Below are 24,460 nucleotides of genomic sequence, written 5' to 3'. Positions count from 1 at the left end.
ACTTTTATATACACTGAAATTGAAGTTTTCAAACATTCTTAATCTTTTACTAATGATATGTGACTGACTGGCATTATAGTATTATGTAAAGATCTTATTTTTACTAAAATTTTTACTTCAGTAGACCTGAAGTTCATCTTCGTTTAGGTTATCCTTCTGCCCTGTTTGACTCATTAATTTCTGCTTCTCTTTTGCTTTTTATATTTTTATTTTCATTAACTGAGATTTTTATCTTGTTTCTTATTCCTGTCTTTCCACAGCCCAATTCATTTTATATTTGGATATTTGAGACCAGTTGTTTTGTATTCTGTTTGGTGACCGGCTGTATTCGTTGCATCCCCAACTTTAGTAATCTAACTTCATATGAATTTAGTAATCTAACTTCATATGAATTTTTGTCAATACTTTCAGTTTTGTTGTTAGAAGTTAATTCCTGGTTGTCTTTATATATTCAGAAGGAAAAAATCAAAATTAATTTTTGCAACAATGCAAATTTTATTCTATCTTTTGTATTCTTTCTATAAGGATATAGTAGCTCTGATGATGGAGTGCAATGATTGATCACTTGATATTTTCTACATTTTGAATAGACATACAGATATTTGAATCCGTTGGTAGCAAACCAAGGTTCTCACTTCTCTTCATGAGCAAACAGTCAGCCATTTTCAAGTATACTTTCAAGGGGTTGCTGAAGCTTGATGTGGAAAATAAAATTTCCTTAAATCTTTTATTTCTGAACATGCATATTAGATCTAAACATATATATACATATTTACTGTTATCTAAATGAATATTTTAACTGATTGTTATAATTAACATGGTTTCTTAATTAAAGCATTCAATTCTATTATGTAAGTGGGCACACACAATATTAATCATACACCACTGAATTTTAATTATGATGCAAAATTATTCATATTGCAGAAATTATTATCATTTATAGAAGTACATACCTCTTAGTGTACTCCTTTGAGTGCATACTTCTTAGTGTCAAAATGAGCAGTTCTTACTCAGTACACTTCCGCAATGTGAGCTCATTTCCTTAGAGAAAAGAGTGTTAATTAAACCAACAATTTGAAATACTGTTATGCAGAGGACTGCAGTTTTCCAAGGCTAATAAGTTTTTCAAATAGCTACTGATTTCTACTGACACTTCAAATTCAGATTTGAGTGAGGTTTGTTTGTTAATTTTTGTCGTCTTTGCCCTGATAGTAGCGTCACCCGTGTAGTAAGTAGATAAGACTTAAACTGGAACATTTCATTCAATGTATGAGCACAAATCCCTGCACAAATTTTGTAAATACAGTGGTAGTAACAACTGTAATACTCCTCCCTATGCTTTCTGAAATAATCTAAGTAGTATAATCCTGGAATTAAGTAAATTGAGGCATGGAGGTTAAGTAATTTGCCTGAAGCTAAACAGCAAGCAATTAACAGAGATGGGATTAGAATTACAAAGTTTTGGCTGTCAGCCCTCTCTTCTGTCCAGGAGCCAGCTGCCACTTTCAGTGCTTCTGGCTTCCAGTTCTGTCTTTTGAGACTAAACTTCAGTGAATTTGTTTTCTTCATATTGCTTAGATATGAACTTAAAAGGAAAGCAAGACTAGGACTGATGATATTTTTTAAAAATTATTGTTATAGTAGTTGTAAAGACCTATCTGCCTTTACAATAAAGAAATAAAGAATGAAATCCTTGTTGGTAGTAATGTTTTAGTAATTTCTACTTTTCTTTTAAAGATAGGCATGAATCATGCTTTCTAATTACAACAGATTTCAGAGTGAAAATCTCTATGACAGGTCAAATGTAATTTTTTTTCTTTATGTATTTTAAGAAAAAGGGTTTTATTGTGTCCTACAAAGTCTTATGCCCTTCTTTTAATAGCATGTTCTTGACTGATTACCAGATATAGGTAGTGTTATGATTTCTTGGTATCTCTTTTTAAAAGAATAAATGTATGTTAAAGACACAGGAATGGAAAATACAATTATTGAGAGATAGATGAGATAGATATAAGCTAGGCATGGCACTACAGGTTTATCTTAGATATATCCCTAACCAGTGAAAATTATATTAAAAATCACTCTAGTAACCTGACTAACCATGCAAGATTCTTGTAAAGCAAGTGCAATGCTACATGGATGTACAAGATATCAAATAATTGTATTTTCAGTGATTTCAGGTAGTGGGTAGCAGAATAGATGTCATTGTATAAAGTGCTATTACGTATCAGAATTAAAATAGAAATCAACTTCTAGTGATTACCAGTTTATGTGGTGATATGTGTCTTTTGGTTATGTTTCTGCTTTTTAATAACATATGTGATCTGGCAACACCTCTGTTGTGCATATTTTTGTATGAGGTTTTAGTTCTCATATTCTCACATGCTTCAATATGCTTCAGATCTGTGCTGGCATAACTTTACTAGAGACAATCTGGAGCAAATTTAGTAGAGGTTCATGGCGCAGATGAACCTTGAGCACCTTATGACTAGTATTTCTCGCATTTTTGCAGTGCATTGTCCTTAATGACAACAAAATGGGGTTGCTATTTACAACAGGATCTATACACAGGAGGACTCTGAAAAAATACTGCCAGTATAAATACGTTCTAATCAGTGCTTTTATGTCTGCATAGCCATATCCCAGAGCAGGCTGCTTGTGCCATGCTAACCATACTGATATATTGTAAGTGACTTGTAGGCAAGGAACTGGGACAATCCGCTGGGGCCTTTAGTCACTGAATCTTTTTTAATATCTATAAACAGTTTTCTGACCTAGTTTATGAATGCCTGCTTCTGTGTCAGCCATGCATCATCCTATGGGCTATGCTAACCTGTCTTACAGTACAGCTGAAGGTGGGCTGCATTGCATAGCTCACAGAGCTTGTTGGCAAGAGGAGGATATATTCTGTCTACTTTGCTGGACATCTAATTTAGGTTGCATATAAATTATCTTTGTAGGTAAATGGTAAATATTGGTGTATAATTAATAGAAGGAGGTGGTGTTGATCAAGTTTTGGGATAAAGCAGGGCAACTTAGTAAGAAGGAAAGAGATTTATGAGTCTCTCCTAACTAGGTTTTTTAATTATTATTACTTTATAATAGCCTTAATGATACTGTCTTTTTTTTTTACCGGTTTAGCTCAATAAATTATGCTTATGTCAAGTCATGTCATCTCTTAATGCTCTTCTGCAAGTAGAAAGTCATCTTGAACCCCTTAATTCTCCATATTGCATATGTTCATATGGGCTGTGAGATTTGATTAGACACAAGCATACTTCTGCTTGAATAGGAATTACGAGAATTTGCTTATGTGGATGCCTTGTCAAGCATTAACACTGAATCATATTAGTATGTAGAGTCAGTATTATTACTAGATAGTTGATTTTGCTTTCACAGTCAGTAATCAGCATAAGTGGCAAGGTATGCATTTTGTTATTTTTAGATAAATAAAATATAACTGGAAGTTTCACTTTGTTGTTACAGTGCCCCAGTTTTATGCTTCTGCATTTTGGTACCTGTATTTTGAGTGTTTTAGTAAGACTGAAATGCTTCTAAAGGTCATCTCTCTAGACATAACCCAGATATTCCAAGTCCCTAATTGAAACTTGTAGTGTCTCATTTATTCCTACCTTTCTCTTGGAGCAAAACTCTTCTGGAAAAAGAGATCAGCTTGCCTGGCATTTTCAAATTCACTGCTTTTACTTTGCACATTGAAAAGGAGTGTCAGCTCTCAGTTACCAAATAATTCATATGCAGTCTGCAGACATTAAAATTTGAAAAAGGAGCAGTAGAGAGCTTTGAAGCAGAATTTCCTTTTGTTAAATTAGTGAATATGACAAGGTTATGTAATATTCCTGGGGGATAAAGTGGTGCACGTCACTAACCTTTTAGATTCAAGAGGCTTCATGCTTTTTATTTGCTGCTGAAAGAAGGCTTAGTACTGGATTTACTAACAAGGTCCTCTCTCTAACTCAGGTAAATTAAGTTCCACCTAGCTTTTACAGATACCTTTGTGATTAATACTCTGTATATACACAAGCTTATACCTATTTTGTTTTGTAATGTGCATTTGAACATGTGCTGATTTATAACTTAAAAGCATATCTGCAGTTGAGTTAATATCATGAAGAGTGGGTTAATAGTGCTGGAATTCCTATAGGCATGGGGGAAAAAAAAGGGAGAATTCTTGCTTTTGTATGCTTTTACTGGATAGTGTGTATTACTTAGTCATCTTTCAATCATTACTTAGCATCTTTCAATGCTCAGGTTAGTCAAATACTAGAACCAAACATCCTGATTATCTTTTCTTGAACTCTAGCGTAAACCAGGGTTTTTGTGTAGAAAAAACTGAAGGGACCATTAAGTAAGTAAGGGAAGATTTAGAAGTAAGTGTATACCACTTTCATTTTCTTTAGCAGTATTTAAATGAAGGCTAAATTTTGTATTTAAGCTACTCCATATGTAGTACTGATAGGGTACATATGTGTGCCCAACTTGAGGAATAAAGGCAAGAGGGCATGGGTATGGGAGCAGGCCTGGCTCTGGGAGGTTTCTCCTTTAGTTTGATAATTTATGAGGCTGACTGTGATAGCTTGTAAGCCCTGTCTTCCTGTTAGGCTTAGCACAGTGTTGCTCTGATAGGGCAGTAGTTAATGGTTGGCCCAAGTTTTGCGCTAAATGTGCCAAAATTTCATCATGAAACCAGCTTAAATTCTTAGCCGGTTGCCTGCAACAGTTTAAATAGAAACAGAACAGCAATATATACTTCTTCAGCTTTTTACTTCAAATATAAATGTATTGGTCTATACTGTTAGTAAAAGGCTTTTTTTCACAGTTTTTTTCTCATTAGTTCTTCAAATCTGTGAAAGCCTTTTTCATTCTCTCAGTTATTATAAGCTAAAAATGAACATGTGTGTGTGAATGATATTAGTTAGCAAATAAACGTCTGCTACTGTCTGTGTTAGTTCATATACCTCCCATGTCCCTAGGGCTCAGATAATGTCTGTCTCTAAAAAAGCATACATAATCCACAATGAAATGAGCTGGTAACAAGGTTTGCAGAGCTTAGAGGTACGCATTAAATGTGTGCTATTTCAACATTAGACCTTTTGGAAAATGTAACCTACCTATTCTACTTGTGCGACCTTACTTGTAAGTCTATAATTTGACTTTGTATTTCAGGAAGGAATGAACCAAATGCTCAGCCTACTACACTGACACTGCACATTGCATGAAATTTGAAAATATAAAAGATAGGGTTGACTTTTGATATTTTCGTTGAGACATCAGCAAGTGACACTTTTATTTTTTTGAGCTGCTTATTAAATCTGTAGGGTGGGTATGTTCTGGCAGATTGAAGGCTGGGAACTGGAGATTACTGCTAAATTGGAAAAATAACCCCAAAAAAACAACCAGAAACCTCTCTCAAAGACCAGTCCTTTGTTCTGACTGCTTTTGCTTTTAGAAGAATACATGTTACAGAAAGAAGGTGGGGTGATGATTGTATTTCAATTATATTATCAAGATTTTATGACTATTGTAGGGGCCAAATTTTTAAGAGAATGCTATGATGCCTGTAAAGTAAAATTGCTTGATTTCTTTTACCTAGACTTTTGGGAAACACTTGTTTATACCTAGAAATAGTTTCTGGGAACCAAAGGGATCAAAATTTTCAGCTGGACTTCATTGGCACAGCTGGAATGCATTTAAAAGTTGAAAGATACAAACCCAATAATTTTTATTCACAGGATAATAAAACCATTCCGCTGCTCAGAGTATGATGACATCTGAAGATTGTTTTTGCTATTCTTCTTGGTGAAGGATGTTAAGGCAGGAGCAATTTCAAGACATTCACAGTGAGAAACAGAAAAATTTCACAGCTTGTGACTGACAGACAAGGGCTTTCAGGAACATACTACTTGTTAACTTAGAAGCTTCTTTATGTAGATTAAATTAATACAAATTATTTATTGTCCTTATAGAAATAAAAACTAATTATCTTTTCTCACATAGCCAGTGTGCAGATCCTCTGTAAGTGCAGGTTAGAATTAAGGTGAAACAATTGTGAAATGATCAGTCTAACTAATTTCACAAATTATTACTAATGAGTAAATTAGCTGTTAATTTTGTATGAAAGGGTGTTTTAAAATTCCTACTTAATTTTCTATTAAGTACTATGTATATATATATATATATATATATAAAATAGTTTTTTAATATATTAACTACTGGTGGAGTTGTGAAAATAATAACAAGTCATGTAATTTGTAATGTATCAATACAGTATCAGTCTGTGATTATGTGCAAGATTGCCTATTTGTTCAGTTTTACCTGGACAGGACTCTTCACCAGCATCACCATCATTACATAGGAACCAGTATATGACCTTTTTATTTAGAATATATAACATTATCTCAAGTCTGTTAAATACAGTGAATGTTGCAAAATGGGGAATGGGGTAAATAAAGGTGGTGTTTTGGTTTGGTTTGGAGCATCAGAAATTTCTGAGCGTCTAATTTGACATGGGAAGAATCACTACAAAAATTTTCATTTATAGTGAGTCCATTTGCATACCCCCTGAAACTATACTAAGCGAAAATTGTTTTTGTGACTGTATGTGCACCAGACCACATTGTTTACTCTGCTGTCAACCTACATTTCTGAGTCTGAGCTGAAAACATTTTTTCAGAACCATTGCAATTGTCATCTTACAACTTTTATTGGTACAAAATGAGTCTTTATAACTCAAAAAGTTACTGTTATTTTTAAGGAGTCTCCTCAAATATGTGTGAATTTATAAGCAAATGAGGCATTTGAAATAAGTATCTTTGCATTTTTATTTTTTTCTGATGTCTTTATTCACCCTTGCTATATATGCCTAGAAAGGACACAATATTATATGATTTTAGGCTATTTTTATTCTGACCTAGTAAACTTTTTCATATTCAGGCATATGATGAAATTTAGTCCTAAATTCAATTATTTTATACTAGGAACTTTCATACACCTCAAACAGAGAATCTAGAAACAAATATCAGGGTCTGCATCCTCTGTGTATCTTGTGCATAGTATGTTCACATGCTCAGCTAGCTGTAGTTGGACTGCAGACATCCTATTAGCTCTCACGTTAAAGAAGGTGAAGTCTTATCCTCATATTCACCTTTTCATAGAGGAGTACGTCCATAAAAATGTCTTTAGACAAGAATAGTTCACAGTAGCTGTGGAAAAAAGGGGGCTGAAGTAGTAATTTCAAAAGTATTTTGTCAGTCATTTTATTTGAGTGCAGACAAAAAGTATTACATATCCTTAAGTACAGCGCAGAGAACAGAACAGCAACTTTAAAACAGATAATTCTATAACATGATGAAATGTGAATAAATTAATTCCGTTCACTATTTCAGAATTCTACTTAAACTTTAGAAAGTCAATGTAGAGGCGCAGAAGGGAAGAAAAAAATGTCTTATGCTTGTGCCAAGATATTCAAATGTTCCAATCAAAATGAGTTATTTTAGTGTCACTTTAAAAATATATTCTATGGAGCCATAATGTGCAAAAAATCTCCACTTCTATTTGGATAGTGGTAAACTGTCTCTCATTTCAGAAGTTCTTGTGCCCCCTGAGGGGACAGCTTGACTGTTCATTGAAGCAGCAGCCTAATTTCTATGGGGTTAAACTCTGCAAAACAAATAAATGCAAGCTCAGTGTGTTAAGGGTGACCTAGCAATAAATTCAATTTTCCATTGTATATTAAGAGTGTAATTTGCAGCAGTTTAATAGTTGTCACTTCGGCTTCTCAAGAGTCCCAGCAAGAAGTGCGTACCAAGTAAGCGATGGTGGGAGCCCTGTGCTCATGATTAATAAAGCTTCTTCAAAAGTCCATGTAACGGGTATCTCCCACTGATTTTTTTTTTTTTTTTGGCTTGACAAGGTATAAAAATTCAATATTAGTATCGGTATCTGGTATATAAACAAAACATACTGGCCTTGTTCTTGCATTTAAAAGGTAATACTGCAGCAATTTTTATGATGCCCTTAAGAGAATTTAAGTGCAGAAATAGGAGATGCTGATTTTAAGTGAATTTCACTTATTTTATTTTAATTACACTTCTGTTGTTTTAACTGCATATATTGATGTTACCAAAGAGAGTTCCAAAAGTGCTGAAAGACTCTGGTATCAGCTGGTAACATATTACATCTTACTTTTTTGGCAGATTTAATTGCAGTGGAAGGTTTCCATATAGGTTGTTGCTGTGCTTAATGAACTGTGTTGTGGAGAGATTTTCTTGAACTATGTATGGCTGTTGTTAAGGGAGATCGAAAATAGTTGTCAGTTCTCAATCAAAATTGCCCTCCATGTTAATAAGCACAACTATGTGTGCAGTTTAATTGTGTTTGCTGTCAGAGTGCTTAGCAGCTTAGGTCACAATCAATGTCAAGAAACTGACAACATTAATTGTGGAGATAATTTGTGTCAAACCTTAATTAACAACCTTTATAAAGATAAAGGCAACAAATACTACTTTTCACTATTGCTTCTGCTGGGTTATGATTTTACATACCCTACACTGATGGTAGTTGCTTTATATGTAACAAGATGAACATTTTGATAGAGTAATAAAAAGGGGATTGCATAGTATTTACCTCTCTCCATGGTAGATAATTTTATAAATTTATTTATGTTCTAAGAATAATTTATCTTCTCTGATATCATATGATACTTGAAAAATAACTGACTTACTTCCAATATTAAGTATTGAAGGAGAGTTGTGGCAGTGTTTTTTATAGCATTTACTTACTTAATGTAGGAAGAAGCTTTGACCAAATAAATACATTTTTCAGCTAGGTTATGGTCTAAGTGGAAAACAAAGATCACCCCAATTCCTTGGCTTGTGAAGTTTTTTTATTGATGTAGATAATATTAATCACACCATATAAGAAAGTGGATTTTATATGCATCCTTAAAACTTTGTTTTCCTTGAAAAATGTCCACAGATTGAAAAAATGCATCATTATGTACAAAAAAATGCATTATTTTGTACATCATTATGCCCTTGTTTTCTGTCTAATGCTACATTGGCTAATAAACAAAAGATTTACTAATTGTTGATCTAGCAAAAATTCACACAGGATGGCAAAAATACTGTTGTTCAGGTAGCTGGAGCTATTTTAAGTATTCAGCCGTATTTCTGCAACTCCATGATGTTGGTAATAATGTTCTGTAGAAACCAGTATGCAGGTTTTTTAAGGAGTTGTAGCAGCTATACTTCTATAGTCCTTCACCAGATTTTGGACAGTTCTGCATAAGAAATTGCTGGAAAACTGGCTGTACCCCTTAGAGAAGTGAGGTTTGGTGAAAGGTTTTTAATTTAATTTATTGCTACTTATGCTATTTGCTGCCTATGAGCTAATATACAGAATTACTGTGTGCTCTTGGACTTCCTCATGTATTTCTCTTTCAGTGGTTTGAGTTCTAACAGTAAATTCACAGAATGTAAAAGAACAAATTAAAGGAGAACGGCAGCGTGTCATTTTTCAGTTGCAACTTGTGCCACAGAATGTCAGTATATCAGATTCACTCAAGTCTCTTTAGGTATCACAGTGCTGAGTTAAAACAAAAAGGGTTCAAAGAGAGCTGTTTTGCTGAAACCCAGATGCTCTTCATCAGAATATATTTTTGTCTTTTTTGTGGTTCAAACATAAGGCCTGTGGCTTGGGAAAGGTTCTATAGTTTTTTCACATAAAGTGTGAAAAAAAAAAACAACCTTTTAGTTTTTTCACTTAAAGTGTATTTTATTTGCTAAAATTTTGGCAATTTTTAACATCAGAGAAGTTCTTTCATAATTTCCCCATGGCAATAGTAGTACACTGTTTTGCTGAGATGTGCTCTTGAATTTTGGTTTAGGTAGATTTTTGCCAGTAAATTAGCAGAGTGGATACTTCTAGGACCCTTGAGCATTCTGAATTGCTAAAAACTAACACACATTTTCTTGACATGTCTATTAAAGAAAGAGCATGCAGATTTTCAGGAGCCTTATATTTTTTTTTAATGCCCTTTCCTTACATTAGGAATAGGGTAAAAATTCCCCCTTATGTCATTTGTAAAATGGCATCTTGGCATTTAAAACTGTTTCAGGATTTCTTCCAGTGTTGCATACAGTATTCTGCTGTTACATCCAGTAGTCTGATGAGTTTCTTACATTCAAATAAACATGCTGACAGGAAATGGTGCCTATGGAATGAACAGTTTTGCAGAGTAAGGGGTTAGACATCAGAACTAAAGAACAGCAATGCAGGAATAAAATCTAGTAGAGTACAGGTACATACCTGTCAGAACTAAGAGAGGAAAGTGAAGAAAAAGGGAAGAGGTAGGAAACGTAAAGGAGCTGACTGCTGATATATGAAGATGAGAAAAAAAATTAATTGCAACAGATGGTATAGAGCATCTACTATGGAAGGTGGCTTCATAGCAATGACCTGGGGTTTTTTCTACTTACCCACATCATATAATTTAAACTATTATCTGAAGGTGTATTTAGAAACTGTTTTGCTAAGAAAGATAATTCTGTAAAGATTACAGAATTTAAAAATATTTTGTAATTGTTTAGGTGAAATCTTACAGCTTTTGATATTTTGTATTTAGAACTCATGCATTGTTTTGGTCTAAATTTGAAAAACTTGTCTCACCACAAGTGAAATAATAATTTCAATTTATTGTAACAGAAATGAAGAGGAAAAAATGAATTAAAATGTCATTTCATACTTTCAAAATTGCTTCTCCAATTCTCTCCCTCTCTTGTGGTTACAGTAGTTAGATATTTTTTTAGTTCTCCTTTCTAACATAGTAGAATTTGGGAGTCAACAGGAGCTATACACAAAAATTTACCCAAGCATACATTTCTCTTCTGATATAGTCCTTTTTGCCTGGATTCTTAATACATAATAATTTACCTCCACCATGCAAAATTACAAATGCTTTCTTCTAAATGTCACTGATTTTAATGTCTTAAAGGTGAGCATCCTGTTTTCATGACACCCTGTGATCACAGCATCAAGTAGCTAATCATGATATTATTCCAGTTGATTGATGAGCTCATTTTGCAACAGAAGTCAAATTGTTTTTTTTTTATTTATAATGGTGATAAAATGTAACATGTGATCTTGCTATTCCAATGCCATCATATTTTGGTTTTAATACAAATTTCAGTAGTAAAATCTGTAAATATTGTCTTGACCTTTTAAGGTTTTTAAAATAATGCTTTCTCATTCAGATGAATGGTATCACTAGAGAAACAAAGCTTTTTCTTTTTTGTTATCTTGAAATCTTGATGTGACTTCTTAAAAATTTATGTTTACTGCTTGGTTAATTGGGTAATTTTTTTTTGTTTGTTTGTTTGTTTCAGCACCACCAAAGTTTACAAGAACTCCTGTTGACCAGACAGGGGTTTCAGGAGGAGTTGCCTCATTCATCTGCCAAGCCACAGGAGATCCAAGACCTAAAATTGTCTGGAACAAAAAAGGAAAGAAAGTCAGCAATCAGAGATTTGAGGTATTAGGTCCATTGTTCTGTTCCTCTGAAAAACATTTTATTCCAACCTTGTTTTTAATTCCACTATGTGTGCTTTATTAACGGTGATTTAGCAAAATAAAATTGACTATCAGGGATAATTTGTTGGGAATACTCTAGTAAGTTTTTAATTCTGAAAACCGTTTCTGCGTAGAATGATTAAAGAGAAACTGCTAATGCTGTTTCTAAGCTGGCATGGTGGAACTGAGGAGCTCTGTGGTGCCCCAGTTCAGTTTGCTGAAGGCTCATGAAGAAGCTGGCAGGGACATGAGCTGAGCTGTGGCTGTCTCCAGAGAGCAAACCACCTCCTTTTGTGAGAAGGTGCGTCGAGCAGGCCTAGGCTTTGGATGCTTCTGCTGCCAGTTCCTTACCCCTTTTGAGTAAGGAGATGAAAGAGGCACTGTAGTTTCTGCTGCTGAAGAGGAAGGGTAAAAACTTGCTTGCTTTTGATATTTTTCTTAACAATAAATTATAAAAAGGCTTGGAGGAAGATGTTCCTCTCCACAACCTTCAGTTAAAGGAAACAGTGAAAATAGTCTGCTCCAAGGATTCTTATTATCTGGGGGAAATAAGAAAACAAGTATTATTCCCCTTTTTTAGTGGCAAGAATAATTAATGTCAAATATGGATTGACCTTTAACATGGAGAAAAAATGCAGAAAGTGTGAGAAAGCTTTTAGAAGAGATCTCAAAACTGGCACTAAGAGTGTACAATTGTCTCTTAAATGTTTTCAGTGTTAGATATCAGACTTCTGTTTGCTTAAAAACAACTGTTCAAAGATTAATGATTTATATATAAAATGGTTGTGAAATGCATTTTATGAGAAAATTATCTAACATATAGTTATTAACAACCAACTGAATATTAAAGTCCTCTGTATTAATTTTGATTTGCATTTGTGAAGATTGCTTATCCTGGTTTTCAGGTTAGCTTCTTTTAGAAGAGCTGCATTTCTTCTATAAACCAAATTTATTTTCTTGATTTTTGGTTCAATAAATATATAAAGACATCGGGATTCATTCATTAACCATTATAATTTCTGAGTTCAACAAACAAAACCATTAATTTAAATGCTACCTCCAAGTGCCAAAAACTGTTTGCACTTTGCAGAGCATATGTAAAGCTGTAATTGGCTAGAGGGATTAATATAGAAATTTTATCATAAATTTTACACAATTTATCCTCTTCTGTTCGCAGAATTTTCACTCAAAGTGAATTCTAAACAGAGAAAGATAGTGCATGTATATGTTTACTTTGTGTTATTCTGCAATATGTCATGATTTATTTCCTTAATATATTGCTTTCTAGGGACCTGTGTATCTGTTTTTAGGGAGAATAAGCAAATATAAAGTAGTTCTATTTCCATAGAAATTATTTACATGTAACTATAAAAAATACCTTGAAATGTTTTAAAAATGCCTTTAGTAAACTGTTGAATAAACAGTATAGCCAAGTAAGATGGAGTGTATTTTGAACAAATAGATGACACTTGCCAAATGTTTTATAATTTTTATCATGTCCGCTGAGCAGAGCAGTTACAAAGTGTGCATACCAAATCATTATTTGAAACAGCTTTTCTTCCTATTCAAAGTAAGACCATTAATTCATGCCACAGAATCTGTAAATAAGAAAAGAACAACAGTATAAAGGAGATTCAAAAAATGCATATGAAACATTGGGGAAACAAGAAATGTCATGGGATTTTCAGCTGAATCAGTAAGAGAATATTTAGTTTGGTTTCTTTCACATTAATATTTTGTATATTTCTCTGAGTTATTTAATTATGATAGACATCAAAATGTTTTACCTGAACACCTGTCTTCATATAGTAAATGCAGCTGGAAAGGATTCTAGTCGTCCATCTTATCCACATGCTTTCCCAGGGATGCTGGGGATTATTTTGTTGTAATTCAGTAAACTTGCACAGTCTCATAAAGGGTTTCATGAAACTTATCATGATTATTTGTTCCCAGTGTGAAAACAGAACTCTTGCTGGAACTTGATGCATGGAGCAACTGGGGAACAAGTAGTTTATTTCCTCTCTCTTGACTGTCCATATATTTGAAGACTATTGTCATTGCAATGTCTTGCTCACCAACTAATTATCCCAATTTATTGATGATCGTAGTGAAAGCTGGGCATTGCTTCTGAAATTAAAATATACAGTAAGACTTCAAGGGTCTTCTCTATTAATCTTTCAGCTTTTATTTATATTATAGATATAGACTCTGAATGAGGATCCTTTTTTCTCTTCCTTCAAATGAATTCAAATAATAGGAATTACAAAAATCTCCTTTAAATTGCTGAGAAGTCCATCTCAGAAGAACTTAAAAAACCCCCAGAAAACTGAAAAATAAAAAGTTGAAAATTATGTCATTCCACCCTCTGTGCAAAAATGCTTTTATTAAAAAATCTCTGTCATAAAAAAATTAAAATCTCATTCAGTAGATGAGGAAGAGTTAGGAATTAACTAGCTGTGGTATGCAGGAAAAGGAAGAATTCATCACATTAAAAATAAATCCCATTTATGATACATATTTTTGCGACACCGGACTTGAAAATTAATCTCTGCAATATTTACCCAACCCAGTCTGCTACAATTGTTTTCAGTGTCTATCCAGATACATTTACTCAGCGTTTAGGTGAACAATAGTAATTACTCTTTTTTAAGTATGTCTGTGAGTATTCAAGTCCTGTGCTCGCATTTGTTGTCTATAAATTGTTAGTCTGACTGCTTAAAGACTTAGAAATTTTTGTTTCCCTTGTAAATACAAATTTATTGAGAATTCTAGATATTCTTTTAATTGTCCTAACATCAGGTGGATATTTTGTTTTATCTGGATTGGTTTAAGATGGCTTTACTGGAAGAACAAGTAATATACATCTTGTGGGCTAACAAACAAATTCAGTATCAAAAAAACACTGGGTTTTTATCTTACTTTCACATCTCCCAGTGCTTAGTAGAAACTGAGCAATTCCTAAAATGAAAATAGTGAGATACAGGGCATATTTACCATAATTTCTAACCCCAGAGTTTATAGCTCTCTTCTGTCAACATGTACAGCGTTCTTACAGGTTGCTTATGTGAAAATGGGACAAAAGAGGACAAATAGAGGTGCAGAGAGATATCTGTAGATATCTGTAAATCACTTTGTGCATGTATATATGGATTATGGACAGATGCTAATTGTTTTGTAGAGGAAAACGAAACAAAAAATTGGTTATAAGTGCCATTTATCTGATGGTAATACTGATATCTCTTAGTGATTTTAAAAATTTCTTTTTAAAAAAGTAGATTAAAGAGATTACTGCTATTACTTAATTACTATGAAGGTTTTTCCAGAACCTACAAAATGTTGCAGTACTCACCAATATTTGATGTGATTCTGACTTCAGATCATGAAGGAAATAAGATCAGTTCAGTGAATTTTCTCATAAAAATGTTATAACTTCTTGTGTGAATACTGAAATTTTAAAACTAAATCTTATTTAGACTCCTAAATGATTTCTTTGTTGGACAAATTTACTTATTTTGTAGGTTAAATCCAAAGCTAAACTGAGTCATCCTGTTTGGTTCAGAAATTGCAGACAATTATTAACTTTGGAGCCAAATGAGCGAGTGAGCTGCACTCAGTGAGTAGAGAGGGAATATAGCTGGCAACAATTAAAATTAATGTAACTGTCATTTAAAGGTAAAGTAATCGAGAGCTATTGGTGGTGAACTTCAGAATAAGAGAGCGTTAAGTCACATTTTTTCTTAGACCTCTTGTTTTCTGGCTTGTTTTTTTTTTGTTTGTTTGTTCATTTGTTTTTTGTCCTGTATTTCTTGAAGCTATATTAAAGTGCCCACTGAGTACTCACTGAACAGCAACATATGTTCCAAGTATGGCCACTTAAACATTTTCCCATATGACTGGAATTTGGTACATAAATTTGAGAAATGAACCTGTCTTTGGTGACTTGAATACCAGCAGGCCACTATTCATGAACAGATTAGTTGAGGGATAGGTATTTGTAACAACATCTGTGACAGCTTTTGTTTCCTTTTATAGGTAATAGAGTTTGATGATGGATCTGGATCAGTTCTCAGAATACAACCACTGCGCACACCCCGAGATGAAGCTATTTATGAATGTGTGGCTTCCAACACTGTTGGCGAAATAAGCGTGTCCACAAGACTAACTGTTTTACGTGGTAAGTCCTTTCTAAACCTACCCAATTCACTTCATAGAGCTCAAAGTACTACATTGTAAAGCAGAGGATCCTCTCTGGCAGAGGTAAATATAGTTCTTTTCAAATGGACCTCACTATAGTCCCAATGCTATTCATTATAAACTTTTTAAAAACATACTCTACTACAGTGTTTGTGACTTTTGACCATAAAATGGTAATGTGAGCATGTAGGGTATGACAGATTAGACTGAAGAAAAGAAGAAATAAGTGAAACAGGAGTGCTATACACAACAGGTTATCAATTACTACTCCAGCCAAGCACTTTATGAATGCATTTGTCTCACATTTTAGTGCTGCCCTGGGTATCTTATCTTTGATCAATCAGCATTTAAACAGAAATTTGCTCAATTAACAGTGACCTTGAAAAGTTGCATGAACAGTTTTTGGATGAGGTTAAGCTGCTGCAAAATTTCTCCCACAAGAGGCAATCATAAAAAAGATGAAGGCTTCTTCCACTTCAGATATATGTCACCTGAACTGTATTACTTCAATAAGAAGATTTTGAAAACAGGATTCAATGTTTTCAATTCCGTCAGGGGTGAGGATATTAATGTACTGCCAAGCCTACTGTCTAGATAATACTCAGGGGAGAAAATACTAGTAGTCAAACGACCTGAACATTTTGTTTTGTCACCTGGAAATGAATAGACACTTGGATTTGGAGACGCTTCATGAAATACCACACTCTTCAGTTTGCAGGGCTGGCTTTATGACTGAAAATTACTGTCTTGTATTTTGATATTACATGGCATTACAAGGTTTACAGAATTACTACATGCCTGTTTATAGGAATAGAAGATGATTAAACAGCTGTACAACATTTAGAAGAAAATTTGTAGAATGTGTAATTACAATATATTTTTTTCTTGATCCTGTTTTCCAAACACTGTAGGGTGACAGGAAGATTTCTTTTCTCGTGTTATTCTCTGAAGTTCGATTTTTACTAGGAAAAAAGTTCTATCATTTTATTACCTATTTTGATTATTACAGATAGTCTTGACATTAATGTTGGAGACAGCTAGCAACACTATGTACATATATATCAAAAATTAACCCTAAGGACACACTTTTTTTTTTTTCTTAGAGGATATCTGATGTCAACAAAACTTTTCAGTATTTAAAATTATTACCTCTAATGGCATGTTTGTTCCTTATATTATCTTTTAAAATTCTTACCAGTCTAGCCAATGAAAACAGGAAGATTGATAGATTGGTGTTTTAACAGCACATAGACCTGTTCTTAACTCCCTTAGATAAGGTTTTTCCTTTATTAACTGGTAGGAGGACTTTTTATATACAGTTTCCACATTGTTGAAAATGAACATAAAATGACATTTTCTATTCCATTACAAATTTTGCAAACTAAAGGGAGATTGGGAGGCAGATCAAGGAAAAGCAAAAAACAGCATGAAAACTCAGGTGGAAGTAATATTCTTTGTCTTCATAGTTTCTTGGAATATATTTACAAGACCACTGGTCATGAAATGTGTATGCATGTGTTTTGAAAGAGAAGGCTCTAAACTGAAGTGCTCATTTTGGCTTTTGTAGAGAATTAACAGCTCTCATATGTCTCTACCAAGAACCACAGCAGTTGCAAAAGATAGAGGGGGTGTCTGAGTGTCAGAACTGACTGACTGTACAATGTGGTCTCTTTCTTTACAAGTCCTATTGATTATTAATAATTTTTTTGTAACACGTGTGTAGCTTTGCTGCCTATTTTTTCGTTGATAGTAAGAGCAATAATAGTGGCTCAGTGCCTACTTCTGACAACACTAATATTGCATCCTATTTTAAAAGCAATACATAATGATATGCATATGCAAATGACTAATAAAAAAATCTTATTGGTTATGAAGTTAAAATGAAAATAAATTTCAATTTAAATTAATTTTTTAAATTAAAACCAATGAAATATAAAGATTGAGAATTTTATCCAACGATAATACATATGGCTTTTGCAACTGCAAAAATATGTTTGCCCCAGGAGTAGATTTTTATGGATTTAATCTGAAACTGGGAATTTACGAGAACTCGTGAACATACTGTGACTGTGGATTTAGATAAAGGGGTAATGTCATAGAAAGCAAGGAGCCTGCAGAGAAAAAGGGCATTAGTAAGAAGTTTTGATGGGGTTAAAATTTGAATTGCTAAAAATACAATAGTTTGCTGTATTACTTCCCAAGACACGGCATAATTCAGTGCTAAGGGCATTAGCCTGGAAGATAATTCTATTATTGCAAAGCCTTTACTTTGCAAACTTACACAAATCTTAACTTTGTGCAGTCTGCAACAGTGGAAAACTGTTGTTTTGGAAAAATACTTCATTGATGATGCCTTTTTGGGAAAGACTGCCTCTGCCTCACATAACTGCTGTAGGAATAAATATATAGATGTCAACAGGAATTAACAAGATTTAATGAAATACAAAACAGAATAGAGTGAGCTGGAGCTGTGGTTGCTTATGCTTTTCTCATCCCTATGGTATGTATGTGATTCTGCATTACATAAGTTATATGGCCAGAAAATGTCTATATGGCTTTCATATGTTCTTTTAATTGTTCTGCAATGGTTCTATCACAGACCTGCTTGTCATTTGTGCCTCTTGAGAGATGTCACCCAGAGGTGGAAATCAGATTTTACTCACAACTCAGCCTACAAGTTTTGCAACCGTAATACAGAATATCAGTGAAATCAGGATAATTCCAAGAGCGAAGTGTCTATCTACATTCATTTTGTTTGATTTTTTCTTTCACAAATCCCAGATTTACTGCTACAAATAATTTCTGCAGCACGGAACAGCAACATTTTTTCTGATATGTCTGTGTCTTTACAGCTAAATTTGTCAGTTTTGCTCTGTGCCTGTGTAGAGTAACACATATAGTTCCATGCATTACAGATGCTACCATGTTATGTTAGATTCCCATACTATGACCAATTTTTAGTATTTAGTTCAAAAATAATTATGAATACAAATAAAGTTTTAGCTTCTAGGTGTTAGAAATCTACAGTATGAGAAGGAAGAAGGGCAGAAAAGGCAACTACAGATGATAACATTTCAAGGCCTTATCACAGACAAAATATTGGATCCTTTTTTCTTTTACTAGAGTAAATCAGGAAACACTCCAGGCTAAACTTGCACTTGTTAGGCTAAATATCGTGAGAGTATGGATCAAGAATGAATGTCTGAGATAACTGGAAACTCCTTTTGATTTTCTGTAAAGAAGTTGGCTGCTTTCCATGATGGATTCACCCATATGAAAACATTGAACTTGAAGGGAAACAAGGCTTGAAAAGAGAAGTCTGAAAGTTGACTGCTGGAGACAGGCAGAGAAGATGAGTCAATACTATTTATTTTGGAAGTTTTTGTTTTGAAAGTTTGTGCTGAGAACCATAAGAGTTGAACAGTGCTTTGATTCTTCTATTTATCAGAGCTTAATACACATGCCTTTCTAGCCAAGAATATCAATGATGTCCTGGGGGGCATTAGAAGGAGCATTGCCAGAAGGTTGAGGAAAGTGATCTTCCTCCTCTACTCAGCCCTAGTGAGGCCACATCAGGAGTTTTGTGTCCATTTCTGGACTCCTCAGTAAAAGAGACACGTGGAGCTCCTGGAGCAAATCCTGCAAAGATCTACAAAGATGATGAGGGGACTTGAGCATCTCTTTTGTGAGGAAAGACTTGAGGAAATGGTCATGTTTAACCTGGAGAAGAGACAAGTGAGAGGGGACCTTATCAGTGTCTATAAGTGGAAGGAATGTGCAAAGAAGATGGACCAGGCTCTTCTCAGTTATGCCAAGCAAAAGGACAAGAGGCAACAGGAAGAAAAACTGATGCACAGATATCTGAATATTAAGAGCTGCTTTAGTGTGGAGGTAACTGTGCACTGCAGCAGATCCAAAGAGATTGTGGACTCTCCCTCACTGGGGGTATCCAGGAACTGTCTGAACGTAATCCTGTGCAATGTGTTCTCAGCTGACCATGTTTGAGAAGGGTAAAGGTTACACTAGGTGATCCCACTGCAGTGCCTTTCAACCCTATGTATTTTGTGATCCATGTATAATCAATGAAAAGCAACAAAGTGTACCATCTTCCTATACTCCCCAGACATCAGAGATGAAATAGCTTTCCTTTTTGCTGTCCATTAATTTCACATTAAAGCCACCTAAATCTAGTTTTAGGTCTTGCAAATGGCAGATATCAAACATTTTCCCTAATTCTAGAACAAGAGTTCTAGTGTCATATACAAGTCTATATTTTTTTTTCATGAAGAAGGAAATAGGTGCTTTCTTCTAGTTAAGAAGGCAGCAGCAATTTTATTCAGTTAATTTTCAGGAATCCCAGTTTTCATTTTAATTTTTTTTTATTCTTATTTCTTTATAAAGTTTTGTCAACACCGTTAGGGCATGAAGAATCCTTTTCTTCTACTAGGTGTATGAGTAAAGCACAGATGTGCACAGCTTTTAAGTAAAAATGTAGAGCACAATATGTATATTATAATGTTGCTCCTGTTTGCTCTGTTTTTCTTTTTGTCTGGAAAGTAAAGAGAGAAACTACAACAGGGCATTTATGCAGAAAGCAGTTTGTTTGTCTTGACCCACAATTTTCTCTTACTCTTCTTGATTGTATTAACTTGATTGTATATCAGTATTTCTGTAATGCAGAGTATTAATACAATACTCTGCATTACAGAAATACTGATATACAGCTTTGGTGTACCACAGGCAGTATATAAGCCTGAAAGAAGTAAAATTTCTGGGGGAAGTGGTTATTCCTTTTTATAATATTAGAAACTGATCAATTTAATGCCAAACATTCACTGCTGCATAAAATGAAATTAAAAAAAAAAAAAGAGAAATATTTACTGCATAGTGTTTCCCTGTCCATTGATACACACAGATACTGAGATAATTATGAGAGATTTTTATGAGACTCTTAAGAAGTGCACAACATTTCTACATAAAAATAGAATACAACACCTAAAGTAGACAAAAGCAACCAAACAAACTAAAAAGACCCAAAGACCCCAAAATTATTCCAAATCAGAGATGATAAATCCAAGGTATTACAGTTTTTGTTTCTGTTGCTAGCAATAGATTCAACAATAATAGAAGCTCATTTCTGTATTTTCACTTTACCTGGTAGTACTGAAATGAGAAGGAGCTATTATGAAGTAACTTGTCATCTGGGACAGCTATCTTAGAGGGCATAGGAATTAGACAAATGGAGTGGCAGGGCTCTAGTGTTGGAAAATGTGCAGTGGGATGTCTCTCATTTCTAGACAAATGGGAGGAAGGACTGTACATATTCTGGATATTAGCTGCACAGTAGGAGAAATTTACTGTGTTTCAGCTGGAACTGTATAAATTATGTACACCAGTGTTTATCTGAAACTGTTTGCTGTATAGTCACAGTGATTAATGCTAGTATGACAGGCTTTTGAAAGTGGAATGAAGAGAAGTAAGGGAACTAAGAAAATACCTGTACATGAGATTAATACACTGGAAAGACATTTATCTCAATCATATATTGCATGATAAGACTTCTGAAGAGCCAAAGGAGTATCATTCCCCAAAACTTCATGAATTTTCAGTGGTCATGCTATGTATAGCACTTTGTGACCAGGGCTAGCATGTTCATTACAGCCCTATTTTTATTAAGCCTCTTTTTGAAGAGGAATGTTATTCCTGCTGAGAAAATGCTTCTTTACAGTTTATGTTGTCAAGCCTCTCCTGGGTAGCTGTGCAGGGAGGATTAAGAAACAAAACATCGCTGCTTGAAAATCACACACTAGGATTTTGTGAAATAGTAAAACAAAAGGACAGGTAGCCAATATAACTTCAGCTTAAAAAACCCCTTACAGACAGTTACAGAATGGTATGCAGATACCTTGGAATGGCTTATGAAATAGTACAGACTTAGAAATATCTGTCTGTAATGATATAAACTAATTTGAAATATTTTCTTTGGATATGAAAATATTATGTTTGGCAAATAAATATTAACCTTCCATGCAATTAAATACTAATAACTTACTGATCTTTATAAAGATCACAGATCATGACATTTAACTAGTAGCCAGAAAAGGATACAAAAGAATAATGAAATACATGTTTCGTATTCCATAGCTGAGTTCAAAGGTACTGCATATTTCATTTCTGTTAATTGTAAGCATGTACATGGTAGTGGTTTAGAAAGTACTGTGCTGTATAAATTCTGAAACAATCAGTAAACACACAAGGGTCTATCACTGTAAATACATGATTCAGGGTATTGAGTTCAGTATTTAGGTATATGCACTTGGCTGTGCTGATTTAACAGGTGTTATTGTTGACTTTTATATAGTTCTTCAGAAACAATGTTATAATAATATAATATAATAATATGTTTCTTAATTATCATTGTAAATTTCTGTAGTTAAAACTTTCAGAGATCAGTTACTTTGGAAAATAAAGAGTAGGCTGATTTAAGATCTTTAAAGATATCATAAGAAGGTATCCGTAGATATCAGATTTTTTTGAAAAATCTCTCTTAACTTTTTCTCCACATTTTTTTACTGGTAGAATTTAATTCAGCTCTTTATCATCCTAAATATTCTTTTAGGATGATTTATTGTTCAGTTGTATTTGCTAGATCAACTTACATGGACAAAGTTTTCCTGCTGCCAGTTACCACCTATCATGTCTTTTCAAGGGTTTATTTTACCTACCTCTAAATCTCAATATATTTCACACGTCACTGAATTTCATACAGCCAAATTCCGTTTTACATAAAATACAGTAAGGTTACGCAGTTCAGTTTCACATACTTGTGCATAGGATTTGTTTTATTTTATGAAATATTGTCAGTAGTACAAAATCATTTATGCCATACCTTTTTACAGCAGTATGATGCTCCTAAGAGACAAACATCAGCTTCAGATCAGTAATACAGCTAGACTATACTGTATTTGCACTTATTGTGTATACGTGAAAGAAAATAAACTTATGGATGACAGTTCCTAAAAAGATGTCTCACAATTGTGATCTAAGAAGAGAAACTAAAGTAATTCTGGACAAAAGCACAGCAGCTCTTTTTAGCTTGAGATAATTCTTCATTGACAATTTTGGCTAAGAATGTACACCTGTTAAATAGTTGCAGACAACTAAGCTAAGAAACTTCCAGACGCTTTCAGCTGACTAATTTTAGCATGACCCCAGTTTAGGTATTCCCATTCTGCTATCTAATGACTGCATATAGAATTATAGGCATTTTTCATAACCACAGTGAGTATACGCTGGCTGCTTGTAAAATGCAAATTAAGCCATGTTGAGGAGATAAATTTTAAAACACATTTGTTTTATACTTTTTACCCAACTCATTGATGCCTATGATGATTCAATCTTTTTTCACAGATGGTCATCCTTACACTGTCAGAAATCTGCCAGAAACAAATGATAGTAAGAACAATGAGAAAGGAAATAACAGGGGGAGGATTAATATTTCTCCTAACAACAGAATCAGTATCAGGTGATGTAAGATCAGAACTAAAACATGAAATAGCCTAACATAAGAACCATGACCTGCTATATACAATAAGCAACCATTTTGATATGGTTCTTTAAAGACCCAGATAGAAGTAGCATATGTATGTGATATTAAAAATTATCTTTACAAAAAAAGGTGGAGCATTACTGTGTATAAAACAGTATAAAAGCTTTTCTGAACAAGGAAGAGGGGACAGGGAAAAGGCTATAATTCGGTGCTATAATTTTGATATTTTGTAGTGCCATGTGTCTATTTTTTATGCATATAGTATTTAATTTCTTCTGTTTTCTGCCTGGATATAATACAGCTCAGTTTAAATAAAACTGTCATTCAAATTTGCATTGTGGTTCTTTTTATCTACTTAGAAAACGGAGAGTCATTTTTTAATTAGTTAAAAGAAAAGGTACAAAATACTTTTTGATACACCAAGAATTCTTAGAATACAGTCACTTTTCCTGGGTTTAGTCATTAAGCATGAATTTTAGGCCTTTGCCCTTGTGTAGGGTGATGTTGGCTTAGTATCAGGTGTTGAGATTGTGCAGGTTTTCATTTCTCAGTGACCTAAACCCACTGTCTCAAGTGAAGCCAATGGAATAATGAAATCCAGTGCAGTTAATCAAATGCCATGTTTCCTGTTGTTTGTATAATCTGTGGCCTCAGTTTTGGATGCATTTATACATCTGTAAGTCCACTCAATTAACAAATTTTTGTGATATTAATTAGCAGTGTAATTGTTAAAGTTGCACAACATGAAAATTGACAAAAGAATTCTATGAATTTTTTGCTCACATCATTATTTCATACTGATTTTAAAAAGTAATGTAATTCTAGTAATGTAATTTCTGCTTAAGGAGACGATATGGTGATTAGTTGCTGACAGTGTCATCATATCTGTAAGGAACCCAATGGTATTAGTCACTTTATAGTTTAAATTTAATTGTTATCACAGCAAATCTTCATATGAGGTGTCTAATACCGTGTAAGAAAACCAAAGCAGTTACTAGGAAAAGGCATATATTCATATGCTTGTCTTCATAAGGCTTGTCTTCATTTTTCCAGGCTAGCCATTTCTGTGAGCACTTATGTTAGGGTGACAGAAATGTTTGCTGAAATGTACGATGTGTTTGACACTAGTGT

General features: G+C 33.8%; 1 protein-coding gene across 44 annotated transcripts in view; it reads left to right on the top strand.

Annotated features, from left to right (window-relative positions):
• The window catches only part of PTPRD (protein tyrosine phosphatase receptor type D), a 1,155,761-nt gene that overhangs the window by 906,843 nt on the left and 224,458 nt on the right, over nt 1–24,460 (top strand). For all 44 annotated transcript variants that reach the window (XM_077790475.1, XM_077790477.1, XM_031507373.2 and 41 more), the window contains 2 exons: nt 11,403–11,548; nt 15,619–15,760. In XM_077790475.1, the coding sequence (XP_077646601.1) occupies nt 11,403–11,548; nt 15,619–15,760 (288 nt within the window). The remainder of the gene's footprint in view (nt 1–11,402; nt 11,549–15,618; nt 15,761–24,460) is intronic.

The sequence above is a fragment of the Lonchura striata genome, chromosome Z, assembly GCF_046129695.1.
Source record: "Lonchura striata isolate bLonStr1 chromosome Z, bLonStr1.mat, whole genome shotgun sequence".
Lineage (NCBI taxonomy): Eukaryota > Metazoa > Chordata > Aves > Passeriformes > Estrildidae > Lonchura > Lonchura striata.
The sequence above is the reverse complement of the archived record's forward strand: the minus strand, read 5'-3'. Positions and strand labels throughout refer to the sequence as shown.